This window comes from Carica papaya, chromosome 9 (assembly GCF_054855325.1).
Source record: "Carica papaya isolate Zhongbai chromosome 9, ASM5485532v1, whole genome shotgun sequence".
In the NCBI taxonomy this organism is placed as follows: domain Eukaryota; kingdom Viridiplantae; phylum Streptophyta; class Magnoliopsida; order Brassicales; family Caricaceae; genus Carica; species Carica papaya.
The window spans coordinates 15,340,087-15,355,336 of NC_142317.1; the positions used below are offsets into that span (position 1 = coordinate 15,340,087).

The 15,250-nt window shown below is 33.0% G+C and overlaps 1 protein-coding gene across 3 annotated transcripts in view; it reads right to left on the reverse strand.

Annotated features, from left to right (window-relative positions):
• The window catches only part of MOS14 (ARM repeat superfamily protein), a 49,067-nt gene extending 38,333 nt beyond the window's left edge, over positions 1 to 10,734 (reverse strand). Inside the window, exons 1-6 of one of the 3 annotated variants that reach the window (XM_088210992.1) lie at positions 10,582 to 10,734; positions 10,180 to 10,350; positions 9,685 to 9,762; positions 9,478 to 9,540; positions 4,900 to 4,947; positions 4,643 to 4,789 (exon numbers count right to left, since the gene is read on the reverse strand). In XM_088210992.1, coding sequence (XP_088067118.1) covers positions 4,643 to 4,789; positions 4,900 to 4,947; positions 9,478 to 9,540; positions 9,685 to 9,762; positions 10,180 to 10,320 — 477 coding nt within the window. In that variant the 5' untranslated portion in view covers positions 10,321 to 10,350; positions 10,582 to 10,734. Of the gene's footprint in view, positions 1 to 4,642; positions 4,790 to 4,899; positions 4,948 to 9,477; positions 9,541 to 9,684; positions 9,763 to 10,179 lie in introns of those variants that run through there. The other 2 variants (XM_088210991.1, XM_088210993.1) reach the window with 2 other exon arrangements.
• Between the last annotated feature and the right edge of the window lie 4,516 nt (positions 10,735 to 15,250).

A 15,250-nucleotide genomic window follows, 5' to 3' on the forward strand; every position in this document is an offset into this window, starting at 1 on the left:
AGTCGTCCCCTTGGTTAGCAAGACATGCCACCCTACTTCTTTCAATCTCCACAAACGTCTAATCTCTTTTTCATTAAGTGCCTCCACTTTAGATTCTTGGAGACATACTATATGGTTTCCACCTGTTCATACACCCTCTAATCACATGTCTTTTCTTCCAATCATTAATCCCCCTAACATTCTACGATGTGATTTTCTTGATCATCTACTCTTCTTGCCCACTTCTGCTTGCCTTCTTGTTTTGTTTCCTTTTGCAATCATAATTTATGGTTGATTACAATCTTTATAGCTTCCTCTCTCCTCCCTCCCCTTGCTTTCTCTTCTCTCTTACAATAAACTCGTCCCCTTTCTTCTCCCTCCTCTTTTCAATTTCCGTGAATAGGTCTAGTTTTTGGTCTTCAAAACCTTCATATGTGACCCCAAACATTTTGTTAATCCACTAGATATTTCTCAAAACCAAACCAAATTGCATTGCTCTCTGTCTGCTCATTCTTCAACTTCTCTTATAGACACCAGCTAGTTTAGTAACTAGTGGGTCACTCGAGATTAGTGCCCTAAATTCTGCCTCCTCAACAACCACAAACTCCAAACAATTCCTCATTTTAAAATCATGCTCCTCTTTTCTCATTGCCCCTACCAACATCTCTTCTTCCCTATCATCCTCCCTCACTTCTAGAGCCAAGCCTTCCTTCACCCTCGCATCTCCCTCCTCTTTTCCTTCTCAGCTTCAAATTTTTCCTCCCCCCCTTCATCCTCCTCTACATCTCGCCCTCCCTCTCCAATTTTTTCCTTTCCTTTTGAACGCTCAAAGTGGGTCGAGTCCCTTTACACAGGCCTTCAAACCCATTTAAACTTTGGGCTCCTTCTCCGCCTAACTTCCTTACTCGGCCAGCATGCTCCATCTATTTTTCTTTTTCCTCCCATGTGAATTTGCATCTTCTTAACGACCCATTCTTCCTCATCCGCCCGATTTTATTAAAGCCAAGCCCACTTAATCCTCTTCTCCCAAAACAACTCAAAATTCTTGTGTTTCGAGAAAAGCCCTACTTACCCCCCCTTTCTCCGATTTTGAATTTCAAAATTGACTCGATTCGAATTCATTTTGGGTCATGTCTGCCCTACCCACCTCTCCTCTTCTCCCCCAGGTTGAACTGCCTTCACGTATGTTCTCCCTTTCATTGGCTTCAAAAAAATCTGAATACTCGACCTACAATGTCGGCAACAAAATCAAGCTTGGTGATCAGGAGCCATCATCTCCACCCTTTTCACCTCATTCTCTCTTTTTATCACCTCTTTTTGCCTTTTTTCCAAATTCACCAAGGTCAATCTGCCAGGTCAAAAACAAATCTCATCATCTTCCACCACCCCCTTGCTTCCACCCCTTCTGAAATGAATATGCATTTGACCGCCTTCCCTCTTTCATTTACTCAACACCAGATATCTCCCCCTCAACGCCACCTAGAGATTGTGATTTCTTCCCTCCATATTCTTCCCCCTAGTCTTCCCTCCCTTTCTCCAGTAAAACTCCTCCAAGGCATCCATTAACCACCTCACTTCCCTCTCCTCCAAAGAGATAGAAACTATAAACCCCCTTCTATTCTTGTTAATCCTCAATCTGTCCATGTTCTTCCCTTCGTACACCACATCAAAAGACTTTCTATCAATCATTACAAATTTCCTTCTCTGCCCCGATATCCTTTCCTCCTTTTTCTGGTCGACCACGCCAGTTGACCGCTAAATTCTCTCCTTTCGCTTCTCCTCATACTTCCTCCTCCCTTCCTACCTGACACCCAACCAACCCTTCCTTAGACGACAAGGTTCAAACACTCGCTCTCTATAGCTTTCTTTCTCTCCTAGAAATAAAAAATCTATATGGACTTCATACTTGATTTGCCAAAAATAACTAGAAGGTATGATTCGACCTTCGTGGCAATAGATTCATTTTCTAAGATGGCTCATTCCATAGCACATGGACCTCCTTTGTGGTTTTGTTCAAGATCACATTAACAATCGAAACCTTTTTCTTGATATTGCTAAATAATAGTTAAATAAATCGAAGCATCGAAATTAGTATTTTGGAATGTGTTATGGGCATACAACTAAGAAAGCCTATCGGTTTGGTTCCTTCACCTCTAGATTCTTGCCCTAGCATTGATCCTATCACTGAGGCAAAAAACTTTGCTAAACATATCTCATAGGTACATGTCAAGGCTAGACAACAAATTGCTTTAAGTAACAGAGGTTTTAAGACCTATGCCAATTTGAACAAAATACTTAATAATTTCAACGAGATATATTTGATTATGATACATTTCCAAATGGAGTTTATAAGAAACTTCACTTGAAATACATCAAGTCCTTACTATTCTTAAGAAAATTAGCTCAAGTGTTTATGTTCTTCACTTGTTGAAAACATGATAATAAGGTCTTAAATACTAAAGGTTTGACTTCATATCAAAAATGTGATGCTACTATTTCTCATGATAACGTTCCTACTCACTTACCAATCACTACAAACCTCAAGGACAAAATAGAAGTTATTATTGACCATCAAGAGGTAAATACAAGGACTGGTAATTGTCACAAGTTTCTAGTGAAGTGAAACAGACGTCCTCAAACTGATTGTACTTGGAGCATAGAAGCTGACCTCAAAAAGCTCAGCCATGTCATGCATGTTACAGTTTATGATTTTAACTTTACAGAGCCAAGTTTTGCCTATCCAATGAGAACTAATGGTGCACAGTAGTAATTTACTATTTACGAATAATATTATTTAGGTTATTTTTATATCTTAAAATTTATTTTTATGTTTTGTTTTTTTTTTTTTTGTTTTTATTAACAATGTTTCTAATATTATTAGTATTACTATTTCTTATTCTAATCCTATTCGTTATCTCACAAAAAATTCTAATCCTATTCGAGAAATGATTATTTAGTACTCTATGGCTATCTTTATAATCTCCTCTAAGACACTTATTAAATAAATTACTTTGAGAATTCTTAATATCTAATTGGGTGTAATTCAATTAAATCTTAAGCACGATATCTAAGAACTCCAGATGTGATATCTATGTTTCCCCAATTCCTAAATAGACAAATCAACCTCAATTTGTCCTACTAGACACATATAAGTAAGGTTTCAAAAAATCATATTGATAACCATTGAAACTGGGCACAGAAAATAATGCAGCAGACACTTGACAGAGGTGCTGACTATGGAGAAGATCAACTAGCATCTCTAAAGGCATATCCTTGAAAATTATGCATTTTGAACCCCAAAGAGATTAAAAACACTAGCAAATTCTGAATAAGATGAGAATGTTGGATGCATTGCTTCAAAAAACATTGCGTTCCAAGTATCTAGCACCAAACAAAAGAAGCACCCTTCTATAAAACCGTAAAACTTCTTTCTTTGTGTCCAACATATCAAATGGGAAGTTAAGAGAACTTACGAGCTAGGAGGATAAACTCTCTTCTTTAAGACTCCAGAAAGATTACAGAATAATTGTCAAGCCACTTGACAATGGAAAGACGAATGCTTGCCTGTTCAACTCCATCAATACATCACATAAGGTGTAAGCTAACACTAAATTCAAGGAACTCGGAGTTGAAAAGAATTTAACTACAGACATAATTCAAAGAAGAAAAACGTTTAAGCTGATTAAGATAGGAACTCAGACTATGAGCTTTTTAACTCAATTATCAAGAGTTACTAACTGGACACTTCCTATGAGGTCTATGGTTCATAATTCAAAACCTACGGGGTCCTACATCTCCCTCTAGCAATGCTAAGTTACGATAAAAAGAAAAGATGGAATGTAGAATGAGCTGAAACATCAGTCATTTTCAAACTATTTTATGCATTTCACTTCAATGTCCATGATCTTTACCCAACTTTATGGATAAAAACTTATAATCCATTTCAGCTCCACCAAGGAAAAAGAAAGCAGACTATGATATCTCCAAACGTTATGTGCTTTCCAAAATGCCTTTCACTGAATTTGTTTTCACTGTTTTTACAGTCAACTGCTGCTCTTGTACCCATCTGTTGGATAAATGAAAGCGTTATCCATGGATAATGATCCATGTAACAAGTGGACCACATCTCTAGAAAGTAAACTCCCCTTTTCTTTGTAAAAAAGTTCCATTCTGAATTTCTTCCCTTTAAGCTTTTAACAGAACTGCGCTTATAAATTACATCCTAACTGTATAAGTAACAAATGCAGCTTAAAGTTCCTATTCGAATCACTTGGTACCAATTTTGTTCAAGATGCTTCAACAAACATCCAGAAAAAGCCTTCTAATAAGTGACTTATACACCCACGGCATTCTCAAAAAAGCATCCACCTTTATCCTGTAGTTTGTGCACTTAAGGGAAAGAGATAGAAACATGTTAACTTTACCATTCCATGTTGCAAAATATTCAGGAAAGCGAGAAAAAATCAAGTGAAGGTAGTTCTTGGTTCACCACTTTAGCATACAAGCCAATGAGCTTACAGGCAAAAAGATGATTGACAAAGAAAAAGCTCCAAGTTGGAGCTTAATTTTTTTTTTTTACTGGTAAGTCAATGGCCTATAAGCTAGTTTAACCAGTATTAAAGCAATTAAAAATCTCTCTCCAACACATGCTACTAACACTTACCTCAGGCAAAACTGTAAGCAGCTCCAAAAATCCTGGTATGTATTCTCCATGAGAATTCATTTCATTGCTTAGCCAACTCACTATACCACCATCTCCCCAGTCTTCTGCAGGAACATGTACAGCCAATGCAGCAACTGCAATGCTAATCTAATAGGCAACAAAAGGTCATAAAGCCAAATAATAGACCACGCTATTATTCTTATTATCAAAAAGTTGAATTGGTAATGTATATTTTTTAAAGAACTTTAAACTAATACCTGAGTCCTCACTTTTGGGGGCCCTCTATGAAATTTTTTCAATAATGCCTGCATTAAAAATGAACGCAATCAAACTCCTAAACAAACAAAAGAATTATTTTGAGCCACATACAAACCGCAGGTTATGTGTGCATCCATGCATGTAAATCACACCCTCATGTCCAAGTTCCAATATGCATAGTGCATCCAGAAGCTAATTTTCTCCTATAGAACTTCAGTTACAAACTACAAGAGCACATATATTCCATCTAAAATGAAAAAAGCAAATATGATATGTTCTTTGCAAGTACACCTTAAAAAACTACCTCCAATCCAATTTGAGTGAAATAAATTCCCTCTCAACTATATAAGAGATTGTTTTATTACAAAAAAAAAAAAAAAAAAAACCAAATAATAAATTGCACTTATTCAATTCTCTTGAAAATATTAGCTTATAGACTTTGCAACATAATGGGATTACTATTAGAATATAAACAATAGGTTACCACAAGAACAAACTTAGAGAGAGTACATTCTAGAGCGAAAACATGATCTCGAGCTTGGGATTATGTCTTGATCATTTGTTAAACCTTAAAAACGTCATTTCTATCATCAAGATTCTTAGGAGTAGAAATGAAACCCTTTGATGTGGTTTTCGAGGGAGAAATCGAGGATACTCTACAGATCACTAAGAATAAGGCAAAAAAACATTTTGGTTTTTAGTCTATTTAGCCTAGAAATTATATGGATTTTCAGATAATTACATGAACCTCTTTGGATGAGAGGCTATCCTTCAAAGTCCATAAAAGTGCAAACAGGGCTGAAACATAGGAGGATGTTTCTGGAGTTGGAGGAGAATGCAAATGGCACAAGAAGACTGTTGATCCCTGCAGAAAGAGAAACTGGGCAAGCGTGCAATTTAGACCTAGCTTGGGCACAAAGGAAGGCCCTAATTGAACCTAGCTAGTTGGAGGATGAAGCTGAGGCAGCCCCAACCACCCAACTCCCTTGACGAAGAAGGCCAAACAGAAGCGGGAGCTACTCTGTCCTTTTTCCAACATGAAAAGCATGTATTCATCCACCAGCTCTCTATCACTCAAAGAAGAAGCTCATGCTCGCATCATGTTTCAAAATTGAAAAGATACAATCGTGGCTAGTTAGTTCTATGACTTTGTCTTGTAAAAGACTGAATCAGCAATGAGAATGGGTTTTCCTTAAGAAGGAAGTTGGGCACAAGGAGATTCTCACTTAGGCCAATACATCCAAAATCAAATTTACAGCCCATGGAGAAGAATAATGGGTAGTCAAAAACCCAGAAAAGGATTTTAAAATCCAAAAATGATCAGGCAATGCCCAAGTCCAGTAGAGCATATGGTATCTCTCTTAGAGAGAGCAGCACCAGAACTTTGACACATTAAGGATCTCCTCTTCATCAACACTTTAGTTTGCATAAGCCTACTCAGCAATGCCCAAAAAGGAACAATGATGCTGGGTCAGACACTAAGTGCCTGCCATCTGCATAGGTATATTTCCCTCTCCATCCTCCATTCTTCCATTCTTCCTGGGTAAGATGGGGTGAAAGATATGTAAATACAGATCTCTTTGAAGATAATGGCCATGTGGGATTACAGCTGTGAGAAAATGGAGTTAGGGAAAGAGAGAGGACAAAAAAAAAAGAGATGTTAGCATGCTAAAAGGTAATATCATCAAACTCCATAAAGTCTTTAACTTCAGGGTACAGTGGTCTCGGAAACAAGCTTATGAACAATTCAATGCCATTGAGGCTAAAAGGAAAAAATGGTCCTCGGTGGATGAGACTCGTAGTCATATAAGCAAGAGGGGGAAAAGAAAGAGAGATAGAGAATGGAAGAAATTAGAGTGGGAGTGAATTATGTACCGAAGGCCAAAAGAAGGGAGTTATGGGAGAAAGGAGAGAACAAAGCTTTAATTTTATCATTTTCTAATGATTAATAAGATTATCTTTCTCAAAATGTGATAGATTTGAATGATAGAAGACAGCAGTTATTAACGTGTTTTAAAAGGAATATGGTGACGACCAAATTTGTCTACATGAGTTCAAAATAGAAATCTTGAGCAAACAGCAAGTAAGAAGCATAAGGCTTCAAAAGATGGGGTAGCATGATTTGCCAAGTGTAGGAGCTTCCTAGGACAATGTGATCATTTCAAATAATAATAATTTGGAGTTTGTGAGCATTATAGAGGGTCAATGTCAATTATTTGAAAGATCAAACACATATGAAGTAATTTCTTTCATTATGCGTGGCTATATCATAAGGGGGAAGATATAAAGAGGGAATTGGTTGTGCAATGACCAAGAGGCAATCAAGATATAGTCGAGTAACTTACCACGGATTGCTAGAGGAGACTTTAACATGGTTTTGTATCCGCATGAAAGTACTACTAGGGGCTACTTAATGGCTAGTAGTAGTGAATTTTAGAGAGGTATTGGATATTGCCAATGTTACTGATTAACCATCTCATGGGGACTAATGGACCCAATCTAATATGAGAGAAGAGGTTGGTCTTTCTAGTGTTGGTTGGTCTTTAGTGCAAATGAAACTTGAAGAATTGATGCTCGTCGTGATCCAAAATTGTTATTAAGGGTCAATTCCTGTCTCCACACCTTATGTATAGACTTAAAAGTGCACTAAATGGGTCAGATCTTGTTCAAAACTTTAGATTTCAGAATGAGTGACTAAGAATCCACGACCATGATAGATGGGTAGAATCTGGTGCAAGGAGGAGAATTATGAGGGTTATTTAAGCTTCAGAGTGGATAAAAAATCTCTTATTTCAAGCCTAAGATAAAAGCCTAGAGCTCCAACTTTCCGAGTAATGGGGCAACAATAAAAAAAAAGACTTGAAAGGGAGATTGATTCTCTAGATGAGAAAGGAGATGAGATGGAATTTTCAACTCAGGAGAGTACAGAGGAAACAGTTGCCCAAATTAGAGCTTGCTAATAAGATGTTGATAGAGGTGGGCTGGAGACAGATCAAGGTTGTTGCAGATTAGAAAAGGAGATTGCAATACCAAGTTCTTTTATTAGATGGCCAATATAAGGACTTTATGTTCAAGATCATGATAAAAGGAGCAACTTTAAGGTGAATAATGGCTTGAAAAAGGCAGTGAAAAAGGTTTATATGGCAGGCTTTGTATGAAAGTTGAAGTCTAGAGGCGAGAATTAGATAGTATTAGCTTCAAAATTAATGATAATCAAGATACAATTTGGTTAGAGTTTTGACATGAGGAGATTCTGGTTGTTTCGAGGTTATGCAATGGGAAAAAAGCCCTTACAAAATAGTTGGAGAGTAATTGGTGAAATATCCTAAAGACTTTTAAAGTGTTCTATGATAGAGGCAAATTTGATTCCTTAAATCTTACTTAACCCTCCTTCTAAAGTGGAGAATGCAATGAACATTAAGGATTACAAGCAATGAATATCAAGGATTACAAGCCAATCAGTCTAATTAGGAGTGTCTACAATTGCCAAAGTTCTGGACTAAGACCAAGTAGAGTGATCAAAGAAGCTGTGAGTAAAACCAAGATGTTTCTCTAAAAGCTTCTCAAAGTCTGGATGCTGCCTTGACTCCAAATGAGGTCGTTGACCCTATTCTGTAGTAGGGGAAGAAAGGATTATGTGTTAGTTTGACTTGGAACAAGCTTATGATCATGTTTCTTTGTCTTTTTCGGGTTATCCTTACGTTACTCTCATTAACCCTATAGGGGTTCATTGGATGATGTGCAAAATGCAACACACCCTCTTTATTACCCAAAAATCAAGAAAGAAATCCTCTTGTTCCTACAGCTGGCAACATCTTAAAACATATGGTAGATTATTATGGGTGATAGAGAACAATACAAATAGATTCTTCCTTCCTCAAAGTTCAAAGTGGCCAGAGCCCACCAATGAAACACTAAGATACAAAGAAATCTATGCCAAAACAACTTAAAAACAAGCTATTCTCAAGTTCACAACCCTCTTAACCTATACAAACCATTAGAATGATCCTAAAACATCAATTTGGGACAATATGATTATAACCATAAGCATCCTCAAGAATCCAGTTTAGATGTCAAAGGTATAGTTAAAATAAGCCGTGTCTTATTTATGAAAGGCAGGGAACAAGACAGCTGATATGATATTCAGATGAGAAGACAATTATAAAGGATGTCCAAAAGGTCTTATTTGCCAAACCAGCAATTGACATTTTAACAACAAACATTATTCAAGTCCCAAGACTCATAATTAATGAGCAATTATCTCATGGGCTCAGTGCCTTTGCAATCACTATGTGATATAGATATGACTAAATGAGAACCATATATTGATTCCAACAAGTATACCATTTACTTATAAACCTCGTATTCCTTAGTAACTGGATTAGATTACAAGCTTATACCAAAAACTTTCATATTTTTGGAAACTCCGGAAGCCCTAGCATTTACAATGAAAATGAACCTACCCAATATTAATCCATGATTAAAGAAGAACACATTATTTTTCATACAGAATTTTCCAAAATGGACTCCTCTGGACATTCTTTGATAGTTAAAAGTAAATATAGACAATCACTCACATTTAAAGAATCTCGTAACTTGTGGAAAGCTCCAGGTGGCAGTTCTTCAAAATCTCGTTGCACCTATTGATAGCATGCAGACACAAAGTAAAACAAGATTACAGTTGAGTCCAAAATCCAAACAATATACCAGTTTGTTGCTTTTTCACCATAGACAAAACTAATATGTGGGTAATTATATTGGCTGATAATAAAGTAACTAAGTACCTTGCTTCTAAGTGTCTGGGAACAAAATATCAAAGTTTCTAGATTGCTTGTCGCATCATGGAGTAAATTATCGGCAACCTGAATGAGAAACATAACTTTCTCAGGGAAAGAACATAAAACACATGACAAGATATATAAATGTATATATATTGGGAAAAAAAAGCCTCTTAGAGGAGCTGCTTCCCAATCTCGTAGGATGTTCACAATTAACTAAGAAAACTGTTTCTTACTAATAAGATAATTAACCCACTAAAACAGTATAAAGAAACTATTCTCCTTCACTTTCCAGTACATAGACAATCCAAGACTAAGCCCTAACGCTCGTCCATATAACTAGCTGTTTACAACAGCCCAAGAGTGAGGGGCAAAACATCAAACCAGGGTAATAATCCAAATGGCGGCACTCAATAACAAAAATCCAGAGTATTCTTCCCAACAATCGAGTCGACATAAGTTTCAATAAAATGGAGCAAGAAGGGCTAAAGTGAAGAGTACCTGCCAAGCATCGAGGGTCCGTTGGAAATTCTGCAACCATCGATCAGCTTGCATACGTACGGCATCGTCCGGGTGATGATACAGTGCGTTTAGGGCTTCTTTTACTGTGTTCTGGTGCTCCATGCTTTGCTCTGAATTCATGTCTAAATCGCCACTGTCCCCAAGCGCTCGCTACACAGATAGAGATAGAGAGAGAGTGAGAGAGAGAGAGAGAGAGATTGCGGGATTCGATTGACTAATGTTTCTATGTTGTTTTTCAAGGGTTTTAAACCGATGTTTTTTTACGAAAGGGAGATTTTGGCGCCCCCTTCCCCATCAAAGAGCAGAAGAAAATGTTTGGGATTTGATGGGGAGATGGTGAAGGGAGAGCTCAGCCATCTGATCTGTACAACTTTGACTTACACGTCAATCCTTCAGGAGAAACATTACACCATTGAGCTCATCTTTAGGTGGATACTTCATTTGCTGCATCATCTTTCTTGCCTTTATTTTTCTCAGTTTGAAAAAAGCCCAGAACCAAAACGACAAAGTTCTATGTCGTTTACTATCTTTGGCAATGCAAGGCGGCCTGAGTATAAAAACTAACCAAAACACTTTATATACAATTAATTAATTACACAGTAATTTTATACTTTTTACAGTTTGAACTGTCCATTTAATTCCAAAAATTAAAGATTTAAGTAGGAAAGTAAATTATGGTATTCTAAAAAGAGAAAGAATTTGATTTTCTTAAGAAAACATAAAAAAAAAAGTAAATGGAGACAAAGTAAATAAAAATATTTAGTTCTTGTGGGAAGATAAGAGAAAAATATGTTTTCTTTTTACAAAAATGTCCTTAATAAGAAAATGTACAAAAATGCAATCGATATCAAAATACTAAAAAAGATATATAGATATCCAAAATGCCATAAAAAACTAATATTTTGATTAATCAAATCCTTACTATCATCATGATTAATTGATCAAATTCATCTATCTCGAATACATCATATATAATCGAAATTCATAATCTCATGATTAATTAAATTCATGTATCTTAAACAACAAATGTCATGATTAATCAAATTCACACATTCTAGATACATAAGTTCATGATTAATCAAATCCATATAGCCTAAATACATAACCTTATGACTTATAAAATTCATACATTCTAAATAACAAAAATTATAATTAATCAAGTATATATCTCAAATGCAAATTGTCATATTATCTATTTTATATCAAAATCTCTTCAATATTTTACTCTACAGGACTTATAAAATTCATACATTCTAAATAACAAAAATTATAATTAATCAAGTATATATCTCAAATGCAAAATGTCATATTATCTATTTTATATCAAAATCTCTTCAATATTTTACTCTACAAGAGTTATTAAATAGATCATTAATACTAAATCTTTGTGTCTCTCTTATATCAATTTAATAACTATTTCTAACTTTTTAAAATTCTTGATAAGGTTAAGATATATTATAATATGGATGAATAATTATAATATGTTCATAACACGCAGCATAAAATATAAAATAATTTATTTATATTTTAAAAATTATATTACATATTAAATATTAAATTTAAAATATATTCGACAGTAAATTTTTAAATTAAAATTATTTAAAAATTTAAATACTTTATGTGTATTCACACTAAAATTGACATGTATTAATCAATTCTTTAATCGAGCAAATAAATTGAATAATATATTTGTTTTGAAATTTTTTCACAAAATTTTAACATAATTAAAAATAAAAAATGCACTCATTTTTTTTCTTTTTCTTTTGGCGTGCGCGCGGCTGCAAGGTTTTTCTGTTTTCCTCTTTAGGTGTTTTTGTCATCCCCACTCATATATATATATCACATATATATAGGTGGTATGGGTAGTTATTAATTTCTATTGAGACTTCTTCCTGTACAAGTCTAAACTAAGTTAGACTTACCTTTTTTTAAGCACCCAATTACATGTATATAGATATATATATATATATAATATATATAATTGTCAAGTCAAACTCCGTGTACACGTCCAAACCAAGTGGAACTCCTTTTTTTTTTTCAACACCCAATTATATATATATATATATATCTCTCATATATATGCTGTATTTTATTATTATTATTTAATAAAATAATTTTACAAACTAATTTAATTTTAAATTAGATTTTATAATAATTTTTATTATTATAATAGCCACAAATATTATATTATTATACTAATAATATAATAATCAAGAGATATAAATATTAATTTTGATTTTTAAAATATAAAAATTTAATTTGTCTCTAATATTAATTATATCATCTATGCTAACACAAAATATAATAATATTATATTTAAATTAAAATTTTATTTATTTAATTAAATTAAATTTTCTAATTTAATTATCAAATAATTAAAATAATTAATTAATTTAGTAAAAGTCAAAATACTTGCTAGTGTGCAACCTCCTAGGTTCAATACTAAACCAGTAGCAAATTGGTCAAACTAATTTATTAATCGAAGTTGACATCTAACAATACTTCTTAATGACCGAATAATATAAAGTGTATAATTATTTTTAAGAATCTGTTAAAAATGATGTAATATTTTCTTCAATCATTATTGATTCGGGTTAACTTTAAAATATAGTTTAATTGTCAAATCTCAATAGGAAACTATAATTGATTAATAAATAATATAAGAAACTCTTTTCTTTTTTTATTCAATTGCTCTAATCAAGATCTTAATATAATTATTATAATAAATAACAACATACAGCTTAAAATTATTACTAAAGTTAACAGATTTCGTTTTGATCAATCACTAATTCTACAAGTATTTAATAATACTCAATTTTCTTTCAACTATAGTTTTATAACTATAGGTATTTAAAATCAAAGTATGATAAATGACTTGTTAATTACAATGATGATCTTAGGTCAAATAAAATTCTTATATCTCATTATTTTAAGAAAATATTTTATTGACAGTTTAAAATAATATTAACTATTAAGAATTCTCAATTGGATCGGTTCAATGATTACACCTCCATAGACATCATCTATATATGTAATTTAGTTAATGAGATTAACTAATTTTTATTTTATAAAGACTATCACATATATATTAGTCTTAGCAGATCATTAATATCCTATTTTGATTATTCAACGATTAAAAATATTTTATATTAAACTTTACTCTTATGATCAAAATCTTCATCTTTATGTAGAGTCTCTAAATTTAATCAATGATTTTATCATATAAATTAAATAATAAGATAATAAATATGCTAACAAAAATATTATTATTATATATTAAAATAAATAGTCAAATAAAAATGTATTCAATATATTACATGAATAATTGGATCTTGAACATAACAATTATATTCCTAACAATGAAATTATGGTGAAATTGTTAATTTCACATTAGAGATATCGAACTTTTATCTTTGGAATTAGAAGATATTATTTTAACATTATCATAAACTACATTTCTTTCTTTCAATGCTTCATGAAATTCATCAAAATGTCTATTTGATGGAGTAAACTCATTTATTATTCTTATATGTCTTAGTTCTTTTCTTTATGTAAGTAAACTAGAGTTACACCACATATGATGTTGGTATGTTAACGTCATCAACATCACCATCAAGGCTCTCAAAAGTGTATTGCAAATATACAAGATGTTGAAGATTAGGTTATTAAAATTTTGAACTTTTAAATACACTTCCTAACTCTTTTTTTATGACTCTAAGACTGGGATAGACACTTTACTTGAAATGTATAGTCATTACAATTTAATTGTATGAGAATTTGTAAAACTTAATGAAGTTCATTTATGTTGTTTAAATACTCTCAAAAGATAAAGATAATATGCACAAGTGATATAATTGAGAATACATGTGATTAATTCAATGTTCGTATATATGATGTGAGCAGTAATATGATATCGTATAATGATATATAACAATATAAAGTAAACATGATAGGAAAGAGAGTGTAAACCCTTTTGTAGAGGTTCCACTAGACCACTGTGCCTATGTCCTCTCTCGCAAGTCAACTACTTGAGTTTCTACTACTTTTTTCAAAATATTATAGTAAACTTGTTGGTCAAGATGTTCAACTCACCAATCACTCGTATTCTGTCGAATATTATAGCTTATCTATCAATGTCAACCTCATTTATTACTCTTGTTTTATAAACACTACTTGTCTATCAAGGTGTAAATTTTATCTATCACTTATGTTAAAAACTTATGAAATTAACATATAATCCATAAATCAATTATGTAACTAATTTTTCAAGATCATTTTGCATAATATTACATACAATTATATTAATTCATAATGAACTGTATGTAAATTTTCATGGCATAAATACCTATTGTAGAAATCCAAATTTTTGAAGAAAAACAACCAAAAATCTCTTCTTCTTCTTTATAGAAAAAGAACTTTTTGTTGAGAGAGAGAGAGTGTGTGTGTTTTTTTCTTCTTTTTTCTCTGTACGTGATTCCCTTTTTTTCTATTTTTTTCTTTTTACAGATTATTCAAAATAAAAGGTAACTTCCATTGGTTATGGTAACTAACCACAACTTTAATTTTGAATTTGAATAAATAGATTATCCTAATTGAGTTAGGCCCATCATGAGTGATCTACTTTATTAAATTTAATATCTCCCACTCACACATGAGACCACTTCTCTCTTCAATTCTATAAGACTCATCTGTAAATAGGCCGTGTGACCTTGCATACTTTGAGAGCACAGTAACTATATATTTTTTAGGAGTACATAGCATCTCGAATAATAAAGCTTGGTGCCACGGCCACCTCTCTCTTATAGGGTGTGTCTGGAGCACATTACACATTACACTTAGTTAAATAAAACATAACAAGCTTTTATTAATAGAAAAGTGCAAAAGCGTTACATCCCTTGATATATGTACATTAGATATATGCAAAACGAGGCTCTAAAATTTTTTTCTTTCTTACATTATAAAAAAAAAGTACAAAGTAGTGACCTGAGTTCTTATAAAGCCTAACTTTCAAAAGACTTATATGTTATTACCGCTTACTCCTCAATGGTCT